The sequence below is a fragment of the Corvus moneduloides genome, chromosome 3, assembly GCF_009650955.1.
Source record: "Corvus moneduloides isolate bCorMon1 chromosome 3, bCorMon1.pri, whole genome shotgun sequence".
Taxonomy (NCBI): Eukaryota; Metazoa; Chordata; class Aves; order Passeriformes; family Corvidae; genus Corvus; species Corvus moneduloides.
The window spans coordinates 35,360,706-35,374,676 of record NC_045478.1 but is presented as its reverse complement, the minus strand read 5'-3'; the positions used below and the strand labels follow the sequence as shown (position 1 = coordinate 35,374,676).

Here is a 13,971-nt window from a genome sequence, read left to right as displayed (position 1 = left end):
TAAACTCCATTAAATTATCCATTATCTTTATTTCCTGAGTTTCCTTAACTGTTCCTTGAGTGCTATGACTGGACTGTGATAAATCAAGAAACGTAATTTATGACATAATTTCTGTCTGGTTGATATGTTTACTTACAGGTTAATATGTTTACTTACTACATTATCTAGCAGTTGATTTAGGATTTCCCGTTTAAATTACCCGGTCTATTTAGAGGCCTTATTTGACAGTGTTTCCCATTGCATTGTCTTTTTCTTCCTGTCAGCTGAATCAATCATTTATTAATATATTTATCATTAAATACACACAAAAACTGATAAGCACAGTTAGCCCAGGAAAACATATGCAAGGAAAATGGAAATACTTACTATATATTTACAATACTTCCTTGCTACAAAATAGCCAGTAAACTAACCTCTACATCCCTAGTACAGCCTTACAAAAGACTGTTTCATATTTAACATCTGACAGCAGATTCTTACCCAGAAGCAGATGCAGCCTCAGTGTAAAGGAAAGAGAAATTTCATTGCTGCAAGCTCAGGAGCTCTGAGCCAGACCACTGCAGCTACAGTTTGTGTTCTTTTGCATTCTCTCTACTTTTTTAGTTTGAGGCAGATGAACTGATTGCAGAGAAAATCTAAGCAAAGACTGAAGAGAGCTAGTAATGGGGGATTGAGAGAAACTGCTGGTTTTGTTTAGCTGGTCCAGAATTTCAACAGAACAGTAGGAGCTCTGACTTGAGCTGTTCAAAGTGTCATTAAATTACAAGTTCAGAAACATTGTTCCTGTGTTGTAGCAGCATTTTGTCTTTAGTCAAGGTGGACTCCTCACATTTTCAATTAGGATGAACTTTATACAGTGTATAACCAAAAAAACCCCACAACTCCTTACATTTTAGGAACATAAATAAATGTACACCTACCACATTTAGAAATTTTTTTAACAACGATTAGATTTTAGCTGATCTAATTTGGCTTTATCTAGTAATAGTCCCTACAGTTAAATTCTTACTATTGACAGCAGGGTTTAATGCTGTGGGACAGAAAATACTCAATAGATAATTTCTTTTTCTCATTGTATGTTAGCAGAGAACCTATCACTAACCTAAACTTGTCTTAAAATTTATTAATTTTAAAAAAACCTTTTCCCCTGTTTGTGTCAATCAGATATAGTATTTCAGAGAACTGTGATGGAAATGCTTCTCTAGACTATCAGAAAAATAATAATCTAGATTTATGAATCACTTTCTTATATTTATGTGCATTTTACAATTTCAAAGGGTGATTCAGAACCTTAGCAGGATGAACTATGTCTTATAGCCACCCAACTCTCTCCATGAACAAAAGAGGATGCTCAGGGACGCTGGTTTCCTGTGTACACACAGCTAGTTCTGGCTGTAGCTAGGCTACCAGAAGAACACTTAGGGAACCCCTAGCTGCTCATTACCACCCCCACCATACATTTCCACCTCCCAGGTTCTGCCAGTGTAACTTGTCCGGTTGCTCCCCAACCAACCTGTGTTGAAATGAGCCAGGCCTACTCACTTTCGATGACAGGTCTTTGCAGGTGCATTTTGGTTTGCCCAAACTGAAATAGAGAGTGACTTTTTGAAAGACTGGGCCAGTAGAATTGAGGGCAGCAATTTTCAGAGCATTTTTATGGTCAGAGGGGTGGAGGGGTCCCCTGACCTAGCAAAACTGCCACTGAAATGGGGCAGCACTGCAGGTGCTTTCTTGTTTGACAGCAAGAAGGCAGGACAAGTGCTGTAGTCCAAGTACAGCCAGTTCTGGCAGAAGCTAAATGAGACCTACTGCCCCAGCTACAGATTACTGCCCTGCCTCATTAGCTGGAGCTTAGCATTTCCGCAAACCCCTCACTATATCTCTTATGCTCTTAGCCTCATTTTTTAAAGTGGTTTGATTAATTAAATACCTCCAAATACTTGTGTTTCTAACCTAACCCACTTTGATAAGTAGTGAACTAGGGTGTGGCCACATAAATTGGTATATTGATAGACCTGACAGGGTTTCACCTGGTTTAGTGGTAGGTGAAGCAACACCTGAGACCTTTGTTAAAGCCTTCTGAAGAGCAGCCATGTCTTCCTCTGCCTGTTTGATGTAAACCCCAATGTAAAAACCACTTCAGGGTGCCTCTCTTTTCTAACTTTTTTAGCTACTTCATTCTAGAAGTACTTAGACATGCTAGGAATAAATGTGGAAACCAGTGTATTTCAAGTACATTTCCTGCATTTGTAAATCAAATATTAACATCACACTGGAAACATCAGTGTATACTTACAGGAAGGGCTAACATAGAACTAAAGACAGAGTTCTGAACATAAGGCTACTTCAAGTAGAATTACTCAACAGAAGGTTTAAGATGACAGAATCACTTCTCTGGAATTCCTGAGTCACTGAAATCAGACTCTTTAATTAATTCAAGGTTTACTACTTTCAATACTAATTTATCTCAAAAGGTGGAATCTTTCTTGGCCCAGCTTCCGTACGCAAGCAGAACAGGTCAGACCTTAAACAAGGAAGAGAAAAAACATCGTGATAATGTTATTTGTCTCAGCTTAGTGTTCATATTAGTATTTAGAATGCCTCGGCTGGTGGCGTTGCTGAAGCTGAGATAGATGAAGGCCTTTGCTCTTGCTTCAGCAAATCATGCCAAACAATGAGCTTGTACATAATTGGCCATAAGTTGCCTCGTGGAATTATGTAATAGAGTAAGAGAGTTTGAACGGCAGACAGCTGCCTTATTTGACAATGGGCTGGATAACCATGTGGTGTGCTTCTCACTTAACTTCAATATGCAATTGACTCTCCAGGATGTGTTTCTGCCGTACTGCTGCATCAAGGCCTAGCAGACTTGTTAGTCACTGAACTCTCATTCTCTGATAAAATTCCATCTGAATGTAAAAAACCCACTTATTGTGAGGGTGGTCAGACACTGGAACAGGCAGCAAAGGGAGGCTGTGGAGATTCCATCCTTGAAGATAACCAGCTCTAAGCAACCTGCAGTATCTGACTCTGCTTTCAACAGAGGGTTGGACTAGACAATCTGCAGATGTTCCTTCCCACTTCAATCATTCTGTGACCTTAAAAGTTCTGTGTCTGTGATTTTGAATGTTAACAACTAATCGGCTGATCATAGCATGAAAAAGTCCAAAATAGTCCAAGTTCTCTGCTGTATATGTTGTTAGTCCGCTTCTACTCCAACCGTCATTGATCAGGCTTGTCTTGACTTGTATGGAAACTGTGTACACCAGAAGCTCGGTTTCTGCAAATAATCAGGAGAAAATAATGGCAAAAAAAAAAAATCAGATTTCCAAATTTAACTGCCTAATATATGTGTGGAACAGACTGAACTTTTCTTGATTAGTATAGTAGAAAAATTGGCTTTATTTTCTGCTTTGTAGTAGCTAGCTAGTAAATATCTGTTTTCTGCTATTCCCTGTAGTATTTGTGCAGAGGACTATTGAATGAAAGTTCAAGAGGTTTAAAGTGTGGTTGTAGTCCTTTGAGGTGGTGGAGATGTCCCTGAAACAGTGATAGAAGCAGCTTTGCTGAGTACTACAACATGTTCCAAAAGCTTAATAACTTGAAAAACATCATAATAGTAGTGTGGAGTGCTTGAACATTTTTCTTATTTGAAGATAAAACATAAAGCTGTTCTGAAATTTATTTTAAATAGTTTATGGAAGTTTCTTCCTACCAATTGAACTGCATGACAGATTTCTTTTCAAAGAAAGCTGTCACAGGTTATTTTTGCTTAAAAATAACAATTCTGAAGTAACAGAAATTTCTACACAGCGCCAGACATTGATAATGATAATAATATATTTACCAGACTTCAGAGTGCCTATGTTTGAAAGAGTGGAACAACAAGTGTGATGAGACTGCTTAGTTTGTATATCCGTAACCCCTTATCATCACCATTTGGAATTATTTGTGTACAGCCACATACTCATTTAAAGGAACTGATGACAGTAATGTGCCTTTTGACAGTTCCAAGGCTATATTTCAGGGTGGCTCTGTAGTGCAAGCAGCATCCCTTGGACACAAAATGTGATGTAGGGCTACATTACTTTCATCTGTGTCCCTCCTAAATGCTATAGAAAAGTGGTGGTGCATTACAGTTGCATCCCCTAATTACTTATAAATAGAAGCAGTTGTGAAGTTAAGGAATAAACTAATTTCTATGACAACCAAAAATATGGTCAAAACATGGCTTTTCTAGCATGGCCTACATCTGTGGTACAGAAGTTTTCACCGCATATTGGAAAGCAGCATTTTTGCCTTTTTGCTCTGAAAACCTACAGTGTTTCTCCTGTTAATATCAGAGCTTTTCAGACAAGAGTCATCTTTCAACACCAGCAGGTCAGGTATGATGGAAAAAGACAACAGCTGCAGAAAGAAAAAACCACCTGATAATTCCTGTGCTTTTTAACTGAAAGCTGTAGCAGCAGGCCAGCCAGCCTGAACATAAATTCTGTTACAGAGAAAGCATCACACAGACACAGAGGGATGAGTATATGGGTAGGAGAAAAACAACTTGCTGCTATTCTCAGGTTTCCAGGAATTTCACCTATAACCTGCCACTGTCCAGAGATCTGACAGGACTTGCAGTGACAGAAAGCAAACAGAATAAATTTCTATTGACACAGAAAATACTGAGGGAGTGAAGAAAGAGACCAACTGGGCTCTTCTACCCATCAGCAACTCTCCTGAATGATTTCACCCTGAGGTGCAATGTTTCCATTGAACCTGAATTTGGTTCAATTGAGGAAAAAAGGCATCTGCAAATAAGTTACCAGCTCTACCAGTTCTTTCTCTTGCTGTCTCACTGCTAAAATTTTGCTTTTCCTTCATACTGCTCATTAGTTGTAGATAACTATAAATTGTCAACAGGATTGCTTCTCCCTTTCCCATAAATCCAGGGAAAATTACCTCTTCAAGTTTACTGGACTTCCTCTCTGCCTGTTACCAGGCTCCTACTGCTCTCATGGAATTGTTGTTGCTGTCTTCTAGCTGCAAATTTAAAGCAACTGGAGTGAGTGTGGAAATAGGGTGGGGGACAGTTTTAGAATTGAGCTTATGCATATGCAGGGAAAGAACCAGCAAAGGGTGCCTGGAAAGATGATGGAATCTGTGTTTGCAGAGATATTCTGAACTTGACAAAGTCTTCAGCTGCCTGCTCTAACTGAGCGGAGGGTTTTATCTGATGACCTCCTGAGACTCCTCTCAACCTGAATTATCCTGCAAGTCTAAAAGTAGGGAGAAAAGATGGAAGAGGAATATAACCAAATGAGGAAGGTAGCCACAGAACTAATCAAAAATTCTAATTCCCCCCACCCAAGTTATTTTGATTTGGAATGAGATGTGGGATTAATCCAAACTTTTTGGATGGCGTAGGAATAAAGCACTGCACTTGTGCACAATTCTCTTGTGGATGACATTTAATCTGTATTAACAGAGGCCTAGCTCTGTTTTCTCTTTCTGAATGGATGGTCCACAGTGAAGCTGTAGGGGGTTGCTTGCATCATCCATTAAAGACACCTGGGGAAAATGCTGGCAAACAGGTGGGAAAAGAAACAGGGAAAAGTTAAGTTACAGAGTAATTCCAACCTGTTTCTTTCCGATGTTACTCAGTACTGAGGCAATACACTATATAAGGTGGGCCTGAATCTCTGATTAACACAGGCATCTCCTGCTAAAGGCCGTGTTTCCAGTCTTACCATGTGGAACTATACCACTCTGTACAAACTATTTAAATATACATGAATAGCATGTAAACTCTATAGCGGGTGTGACTCCCTAATTTGGTGGTTTACACATGTAACTGGGAGCAAACCCAGCTGAGTTCCTGCCCTGGTGAATTATTAGTACAAATTAGTTAATTAGTACAAATTGTTCAAGCTAAACAAAGCTGTTGAAACTGTATCAACAGTAGAATCTAACCTCTCCTGCTTCAGAGATACTGTAGTTTGTTGTCAAAATAACGTTGTGGGAGAACAAGAGGTATGAGTTCAAATGCCCCCAGGTAAAGAGGGAAAATGAGGCCTATAGCTGCCACAGGGATGTGTGCAGCCTAACTACAGCTCTTGGCCAAAAGGCAGGCGGCCAACCAGTTGGAAAACCTTTGGTTTTTGTTCTGCTTCTTCTGCAGGTACTTGAGAGGAATAGCTTAGTTTCAAACTGTTGACAAGTCAATCACTTTTATTTTTCTCATTAAAACTAAAAGAAAAAAAAAAAAGGTAGGTGGTATTTGATCGTCAAATGAAGAATTGATTACCCCAACTTGTAATGAAGTGTTTCTCTCAGCGGCACTAGTTTATCTTGCTAGTGATTTATCAGGGCCACGTAATGCTTGCATTTGGAGGATGAATGGATTTACACGGCAAAACAACCCCCCGGGCTGAAAAAGGGAGAACAGTAGCGATGGAGAAAGACTGCGGCGGATTTCAGTCGAGGAGGGGAAACTGGAACCTAGTGAAAGGAAAAAACGAAGGTAAATTTAAACAGCCTGAAATAATGCACCTGTACGAGGACCACTGCAGGGGTTTGTGAGCGGATGCTGTTCGCCGCTCACCGCACGCAACTTGCCCGACGCGCCCAGACCTCCGGTTCGCCTTCCCGACGGCTGATGGAGAATCCCGGGCCCGTGATTAGCCGCTGCCGCCGGGGCGGGGGGCGCGGCGCCGCCGGGGAGCCAATCGGGAGCTGCGGCCGCCCCGCTCCGCCCGCCCCGTCGGCGAGGCGGGCGCTGGCGGCGGGGGCTGCCGGGGCGCCGGGGGCGGCGGGGCGGCGCGGCGGGCACCGGGCGCGGGCACAGCTGCGGGCACCAGCCACGCCGGTGTCGCCGCCGCCGCCACCGCCGGGCGGATCCCGCGCTTCTGCCGGAGCTTCTTTCGGCCGCTTTACTTTGGCGGCCCGGAGCAGGGACATTATGCCGAAGAGAAAGGTGAGGCGCCCCGGGTGTGCGGCGGGTCCTGCCTCCCCGGGTGGGGTCGGGGGACCGAGCGGCGGCCGGCGGGTGAAACGCGCATCAGGGGCCGGGGGCGCCCGCTGCTCTCCTGCCGCTCCGTGCTGGGGCTCGCGGATGGCTCCCGAGCCTGGGCATTTTGCTGCCTGTTGCAAGCCCCCTCCACCCCACCCCGCCGCTCCCCGCCGCCTGTTTACTTTCTCGGTGCCGTGCGGGGCGGCGTCGCTCCTCTCCCCGGGGGGTGAAGTCGCTATCACAACTCCAGCCCCCACCTTCCTCCTCCTCCCCCTCCGCCGCCGGGGAGAAGCGCTGCAGCAGCTGCGGCTTCGCCCCTGGCCCCCGCGGGAGGAGTTTCCTGCTCGCAAACTCCGGCGCCGCGGCGGGGAGGAGGCAGCCCCCACCCGGGGCGGCCGGATCCCGCCGCCGCCGCTTCCCGCCGCGCCGGAGCGATGGCTCCGAGGTAAAAGGGAGGAGGGGAGAGGCAAGCCATGTTTAAAACAAACTACACCCTTCTCCTCGCCTCCCGCGGCAGACCCGTATGTACCAACTCCGGCGCCCATCCGGGCAGGGCCCCCGGGGGTGGGGGGCGGCGCCTCCCAAGGGAGCGCCCGCGGCCCCCGCCGCGCCGGGGGAGCCGTGCCGGGCTGAGGGACTCCCGTCGCCGTCCGAGTCCTGCTCTCCAGGCGCCTCGGGGCGGGCAGCCTCTTCCTCGGCAGGGAGCCGGCAGTGAGACCGCCTTCCCCCAGGGAGAGAAACTTGGGCGGCCCTTGAGCGGCCGGGCTCGGTGCTGTGAGGGTTTTTCTATCCCTCTCGTGCCCGCTGGAAGCGGAGCCTTGGCTGCGCGGCCGCCGGGAGCGCTCCGGCGCTGGCAGAAGGAGGGCTGAGCCTCGAGGGTGGCAGCCGGCCCCCTCCCGCCCCTGCAGGGCCCCGGGGGTGGGCGGCTGAGAGAGGCCGTGCTGCTGGAGAGCCTCGTCGAGGACTTACTGCCTGCCTTCCACAGGCGCTAGCAGAGTGCAGCGAGAGACTTGACACTAATACATGCAATGACAAAAAAATGATAGCTGCAGTCCTTTAATTTTAACTAGGTCAACCATGGCAAAGCAATTTGTGTTTTTCCCAAATGTCACCTGTGACCTCTTAATACACCAATTCTGGGCTGGGGCTGAAATGCGTTTTAATAAAGTTGCAAGTAGATGATGCCTTCCAGGTAACTTGGTGTTTACTTGTTGTCCTTTGCTTATTCCTTATGGGAGGTATCAAAATGTCAAATTGTCAAGTATGCTACTGAATAATATAATTTGTGGTTGAGGGCCTGATTCCGCTTCTGAAAATGGATGTGACTGCGGGGCTGACTGGAATAACTGGTCTTGAAGTCAGTGAATGTTGGGCCTTTTTTCGTCTTCTGTCATTGCACCCTCACATGCTTCTGTGCTTTTAGTACTCTTGCTTGTCACCACAAGAAACTTGAAAATTATCTTGTGTCCATAGGACCCCCCCCAACTTTTGAAACCTTGTGAACTTCCTACCCTGTTTACTTTGCTGTTCTGCTTTCTTACACTACAGATGTTTCAGGCTGTCCATCCTAAGTGTGGGTGGAGTTAAAGGTTATTGTGGTCTATTGTGAAATGTTTATTAAGGGAAGCTACCTTTGAGTAGTAAGTCCATAAGAACATGTCTTGTTTCTAGAAGATTATTTTTAAAAAGTAATAAAAACATTGCATATGGGATGAGAGCAATGGAGATGAATTTTAACAGCACAGTAAATTTTATTTTGGTTAGCATTGTACCAGTAAAGATTTACATTTAAAGATTATATACGAAATGTGGGTTTTAGGAAGCACTGGTTCCAGGAAAAGCATATGGTTAATGGCTTTGCTTTTTAAGAAAAGTGTAATTGTAGTATTTTACCATAGTCAATTTTATTCCATAATAACATCCACAGAGTGAAAAGTTGGTGATGCAGCAATAACTGAGTAATTACACCAGCCAGTTTTGACATGGAGACAAAACCATCACATGCAACTAATAGTCAATTCTTCTCTTAAAATTTCTAACTTATAAAAAGGCTTCTAATACAGAAAATTTTATAAGGAAATAAACATCAAAAGTCAAAATGAGAAATTTTCACCGTTATAAGGGTAGGTAAACAAATAATATTGCAGAAAGGGCTAAAATCTACCAGTATCTATTTTTGTGTATCTGTAGTTGTCTAAGCTGACTGGTTCTATTTTGTTTGCTTTTCTTTTCATCTCTGATTTTTTTCATATCTGTGTAAACTCAAGTCACTTGCTAAGTCCCTGGCCTTATGTTCTTTATGAATATTATGAACAAAAAAGTGTAAGCTGCCTCCCCTTCTCTAGAGGGCTGTGGCATAGGATATCGGGATATCATTACTCATTGCTTGAGGGTCACAGAGAAAAGGAAGAACTTACTCTGTGTTGGGATGGTGTTAAATATTGTGCTAAAGCAAAAAGGGGTTGAACTCTGGACTGCTCCTGTCAGATTTCTGTACCCTTCATCTGTTGTAATAACATGATGTGGTGTGAACATGGCCTTTCTCAAGAAGAATGGCATGCCAGTGTGGGATAAACCAGAATGCTTGTTGTGGTAATGATAGAAAGAACACCTTGAAATGGGTTGGGGTGTTTTGCTTTTCACTTGTCTTTGTGGAGTTAGCTCTTGGGTCATATTGAAGAACTCCTTGACCTTGAAACAGCCCCAATAAAAATAGCTCAGTGTTTTCCATAAAAGGATGAAGAACCATTCTGTACCTGATGACAAGGAGAATCGTGGTATTGTCACCTACAAGTGCTTAAGCGTACATCAAGGTGAATGACACTTGCCTCATCAATGTGCATCATGTCTGAGGGACATTAATAGGTCAAATGGTGACTTGTCCAGTATTGGATGCAGAGTCTGTCATTTAGTTGGGATTGCACTCCAAAATGACCCAACTTGTTCTGTAATCTGAATATCTGAATCTATGCAATACCACCTGCACCTCACTTGTTTTGAAAATGCTTGGAGGTGAATCAGATATGAGGACTAAGTGTAACTTAAGTAATCTCTTTTTTAATGTGACATCTTTGAATATTGTTGTTGTTTCACAGCAAATAAAAAAATATTGTGGTCTAATTAGCCATTTCAGTAGGTTATTTGCTGGCTCCTTGTAGTCAGGAATGTAGTTTCTGCAGCACAGTTGATGCTGTGAAGATGTACTAGAGACCGTCTGGGACAGGTTCCTGTTCTGCTATGCAAATTCACTTTCTTTAAAGCCAAAGGTACTCAGTTATATTTACTACTGAAAAACAAACCCATTGAATATTTTGCTTGTAATGCTGCTTCTTTAGCATAAGTCAGAAGGTACCACATTCAATGGTTGTCTTATGATAGAGCATTTAGTTACACGATCACATGATGATTTTTTTGTGAGACCCTTTCTGGTTTTGTTTCCAACAAGATATCTAATCAATGTATTTTCTAATCTTTGAGGTTAAATGCATGTTCTTTCATGTACTAACCTAGAGCTGCTAAATTCTACTTATGCTGTTTTGTCTGGACCTAAACCAAGTTCTCTTTGTGAAATTCTTCTGTGTGTTTAAGTTTTTATTTCTGAAGTGTCATGTATATTCAAAGAGAATGTCCACCATATTCGTTCACTGATAAGGGAAATGAGGCACAGAAGTAAATTGTTGAGTTGTTGAAATGGTCCCTTTATCTTGAATTCTCAGGTTGAGATGTCCGTCCTGATGTTTTATTCCCCCTAATAAGCACCTCCTGCACTTTTGATTGGTGCATTTGTTACTTCGCCAAATTTGTCTTTTTGCTTTGTGCTGTGTGCATAGAAACTGAGCAACCTGTAGTAGTAACAAGTTCTCTAAAATTTTGGAGCAACTTGTATGTGATCAGACAATTAACTAATGAAGCTGAGGTCCTGCAGGTGACAGCTCTTTTTTTGCTGTAGCTCTGAATGATCTTGCTGTTGCTCTTTGGTCTGTGGAATGAAGCCTAGGTTTGTGCAAAGAGTAGTAGCAGGTGAGTTTGTGTTCATGATGCAGCAGTATGAAGTGTACTCGAGTGCTGTTCAGCTTGGTTTCACATCCCTTTCCATGTCTTGATACTGAAGCTGTGCGTCAGTCTGCATCAATGTGATATACTGTATGTAAGTGGTTTTTTCTTCTAAGGTTCTCTTCATTTTGAAGCTATTTGGCAGGAGAGAATCTCCAATGATGTTGTGGGGACCTGCATCTTCCCAATAAATTGTTTCAACACTGGGGTTGGAAGCTCTTTCTCTGTAGCAAAGCCACTTTAGTTTATCCTAGAACACAAGAGATTTTCTGTTAGCAGTGAGACATAGAAATGTGGGAGGTTCTGTATTTAATTTCAGTCTGTAGGTGATTATAGAATAGAAAGGAAAAGGGAGTCAGTACCAGATCCAGATGTCTTGGCTGCTGCCCTCTCCCCCCCCCCATTCTGTCCACCTCTTTCTCCAGATTTTTACTTGAACTCACTCTGCGTTTCATGCTGACTGCTTTCGCCTTTCTCCCTGTCCATGAGAATTAAAAGCAAAAGTCAGAGCTCTGAGAAGGTAGTTTCTCTTTCCATATTTTCTGGTAGATCACTCCTAGACCATTCAGTATCTACTGGAAAACAGGCTAAGCAACAGCAGAAGATGCTCTTCTTTGCATCTGTCACTGACATACCCCTGACTTTGACAAATTTCTACCTAACGTGTCAGCAGAGTCCTCAGGTGGACTTCCACCTTCAGCATGCCTTGCAGGGACAGGTAAAATGATTGCTATGCAGAGATGCACTTAAAATTCAAGCAAGACAAACAGAACAGATGTGCCAGAGCATCTTAAAAAATTGCAGGAGCCTTCTAGTAGAAGGGAGAAGGATGTTTTTCTGCTTAGAATTTTAGAAATTGTAGTGGATTTGTAACTATTGCAGAATTTTAAACCTTGATGTATTTAAAAGCAATTGAAAACTGCCTAGTTAGCTTACTTCAAGAAGGCCAACAGAGTTGGTTGACCAGGCTGACTCAAAGGATCTACATCTTTTGTAGAAAAATTAAGCAGAAAAGATCAAAACCTTTTATCTGCACGTACAGTGCTTAGATGTAAAACAATGTAGCAGTGTTGAGTGGCACTGAAGAATAAACATGCTTGAGCAATGCTGCTATGCCACATTGCAGTAAATGAAGTTTACAGGGCTGTTAAATACATGCAGCAAATATTTGTTGATGGTTTATATTAGAGACACTTTAACTTAGAGCTAATTATGTAATTTTAGCTATTATTATTGTTGTTGTTGTCGTTACTGAGTTACGGAGATTGAAAGTTCGTTGACCAAGGATTTAATGATCTAAAACGTTTCTGATAATTTTATACCATTCTGTAAAGATCTGACTCATTTATCAGCAGTTGATGGCAAGGTATATAAATTTTCTTCTTACACTACACTAAAATACAATTGGACTTAATGAACGGGCAACCTAAAAATTTCTAGATTTTCACTGAATTGTCAATTAAAAGTTATTCTTCATGCTTCTTGGGCACATTAAAGCATTATATCTGATAAAGTGAAGCTAGTAGTACAATCTTTGTAAGTCGTTGTCACCTCTGACTTCGAAATTAGGTGCATGTAATCTTTCTATATATGGTAGTTCAACATTCAAATACGGGTGAAGTTATTTTGTGTGGTAGAGCATCAATATTGTTAAGTTTAAAAAAATAAAAAAGCCCTGTGCGTAAATGGAATGTAGTTATTTGTGTAAGCAGACTACATCTATGTGGTATTTAGTTTAAGGTTGCTTTTCTTCTGTGTTACTTGAAAAACTTCATTTCCTCCACTGTTTTATACCCAAACAGTAGCTGTGTATAGGCATGGTGTGTTCCAAGGTGTATGATTCCTTTAGAGAAGTTGTATGAAGTTGAATTTTGCTTGACAGGATTGTAACACTGTCTTTTGCCTAGAGTGTAAGTAAACCAGATCCAGAGATTTTTCTTGGAAGTTAGCACTTGCTAGGATCATCATGGCCACCATCTATTTTCTATTCTTTAACTGCACTAAGCTAGCACTGTGATTTATCCCGTGGTCCAGTAGCCAAAAAGGTGCTTCAATATGCTGGAATTACCTTTCAGGCCATGACTCTCTTACACCTTATCTACTTGAACATGATTTGGGATTTTTTTTAATCCTGGGTCATTTTACTGATCCAAGTTAGAGATGCTGCACAGTGGCACAATGAATGTGTGGTAACCTATTAGAAAGGAGTAGGCTGGGAATGAGCAGCTGGCTGCACACAAGAGAGAAGTAATTTGTGTTTTTCCCAAATGTCACCTGTGACCTCTTAATACACCAATTCTGGGCTGGGGCTGAAATGTGTTTTATACCAATTTTATTGTCAGCAAAATCGACAGTGTGGGACTTCACAATTTGGACAGCAGTTCAACAGCTACTTCAAGCTGGCATATACAGGCCAGAAGCAGAAATTTCAGATGCCCATTCCTGTCCTTTGATTTAACCTGTGAGATACCATATGTGCTTGAGGTAGTTTTTGGCCAGACCTGACTGCTGATCTAGTTTCCCATACCTTGACATGAAGTGTTAAAACTGGAATTGGCAGGAGTGATTAGGTGGGGTAGGGCAGAATGCTTCTTAGCAGCAGCCAGGCATTCATCTTTGATTTGATTGTCCCTAACTCAGACTTTCTAGAGGAGTATTCTTTAATTCATTAGAATAATCAGAACAACTCAGTGCTCAAATTGTATCCTTGCAGCAGCGGAGGGAGGAGGCATTTGGCTTGGTTGTTATTTTGTGGGCTTTTACCCCCTTGGTGTCTTTGGAATTTACTGGTTTTTGGAGATATACAGCTCCCTTCTTCCAATAGTAAAGAGTAGGTGTTCTTGGTAACGGTGAAAGCTGCAAATATGAATTGCTGTGTTCCCTAAGAACATTGGAGTCTGTCTGCAGAGAAGAATTCT

The 13,971-nt window shown here is 42.6% G+C and overlaps 1 protein-coding gene and 1 long non-coding RNA gene across 5 annotated transcripts in view; one reads left to right on the top strand and one right to left on the bottom strand.

Moving 5' to 3' along the window:
* Positions 1–259: 259 nt before the first annotated feature.
* Positions 260–7,841, bottom strand: LOC116442174. 2 transcript variants are annotated; one of them, XR_004239430.1, is made up of 4 exons: positions 7,530–7,841; positions 6,296–6,489; positions 4,951–5,031; positions 260–3,280 (listed from the first exon to the last, which is right to left on the bottom strand). It is a non-coding gene; the product is annotated as an uncharacterized LOC116442174 (long non-coding RNA). The 2 variants fall into 2 exon arrangements; XR_004239431.1 differs by lacking the exon at positions 7,530–7,841 and adding an exon at positions 6,593–6,720.
* The window catches only part of HMGN3 (high mobility group nucleosomal binding domain 3), a 23,362-nt gene continuing 16,150 nt past the window's right edge, over positions 6,760–13,971 (top strand). For 2 of the 3 annotated variants that reach the window (XM_032104882.1, XM_032104883.1), the window contains exon 1: positions 6,782–6,964. In XM_032104882.1, coding sequence (XP_031960773.1) covers positions 6,950–6,964 — 15 coding nt within the window. In that variant the 5' untranslated portion in view covers positions 6,782–6,949. Of the gene's footprint in view, positions 6,965–13,971 lie in introns of all 3 variants that reach the window. The other variant, XM_032104884.1, reaches the window with a different exon arrangement.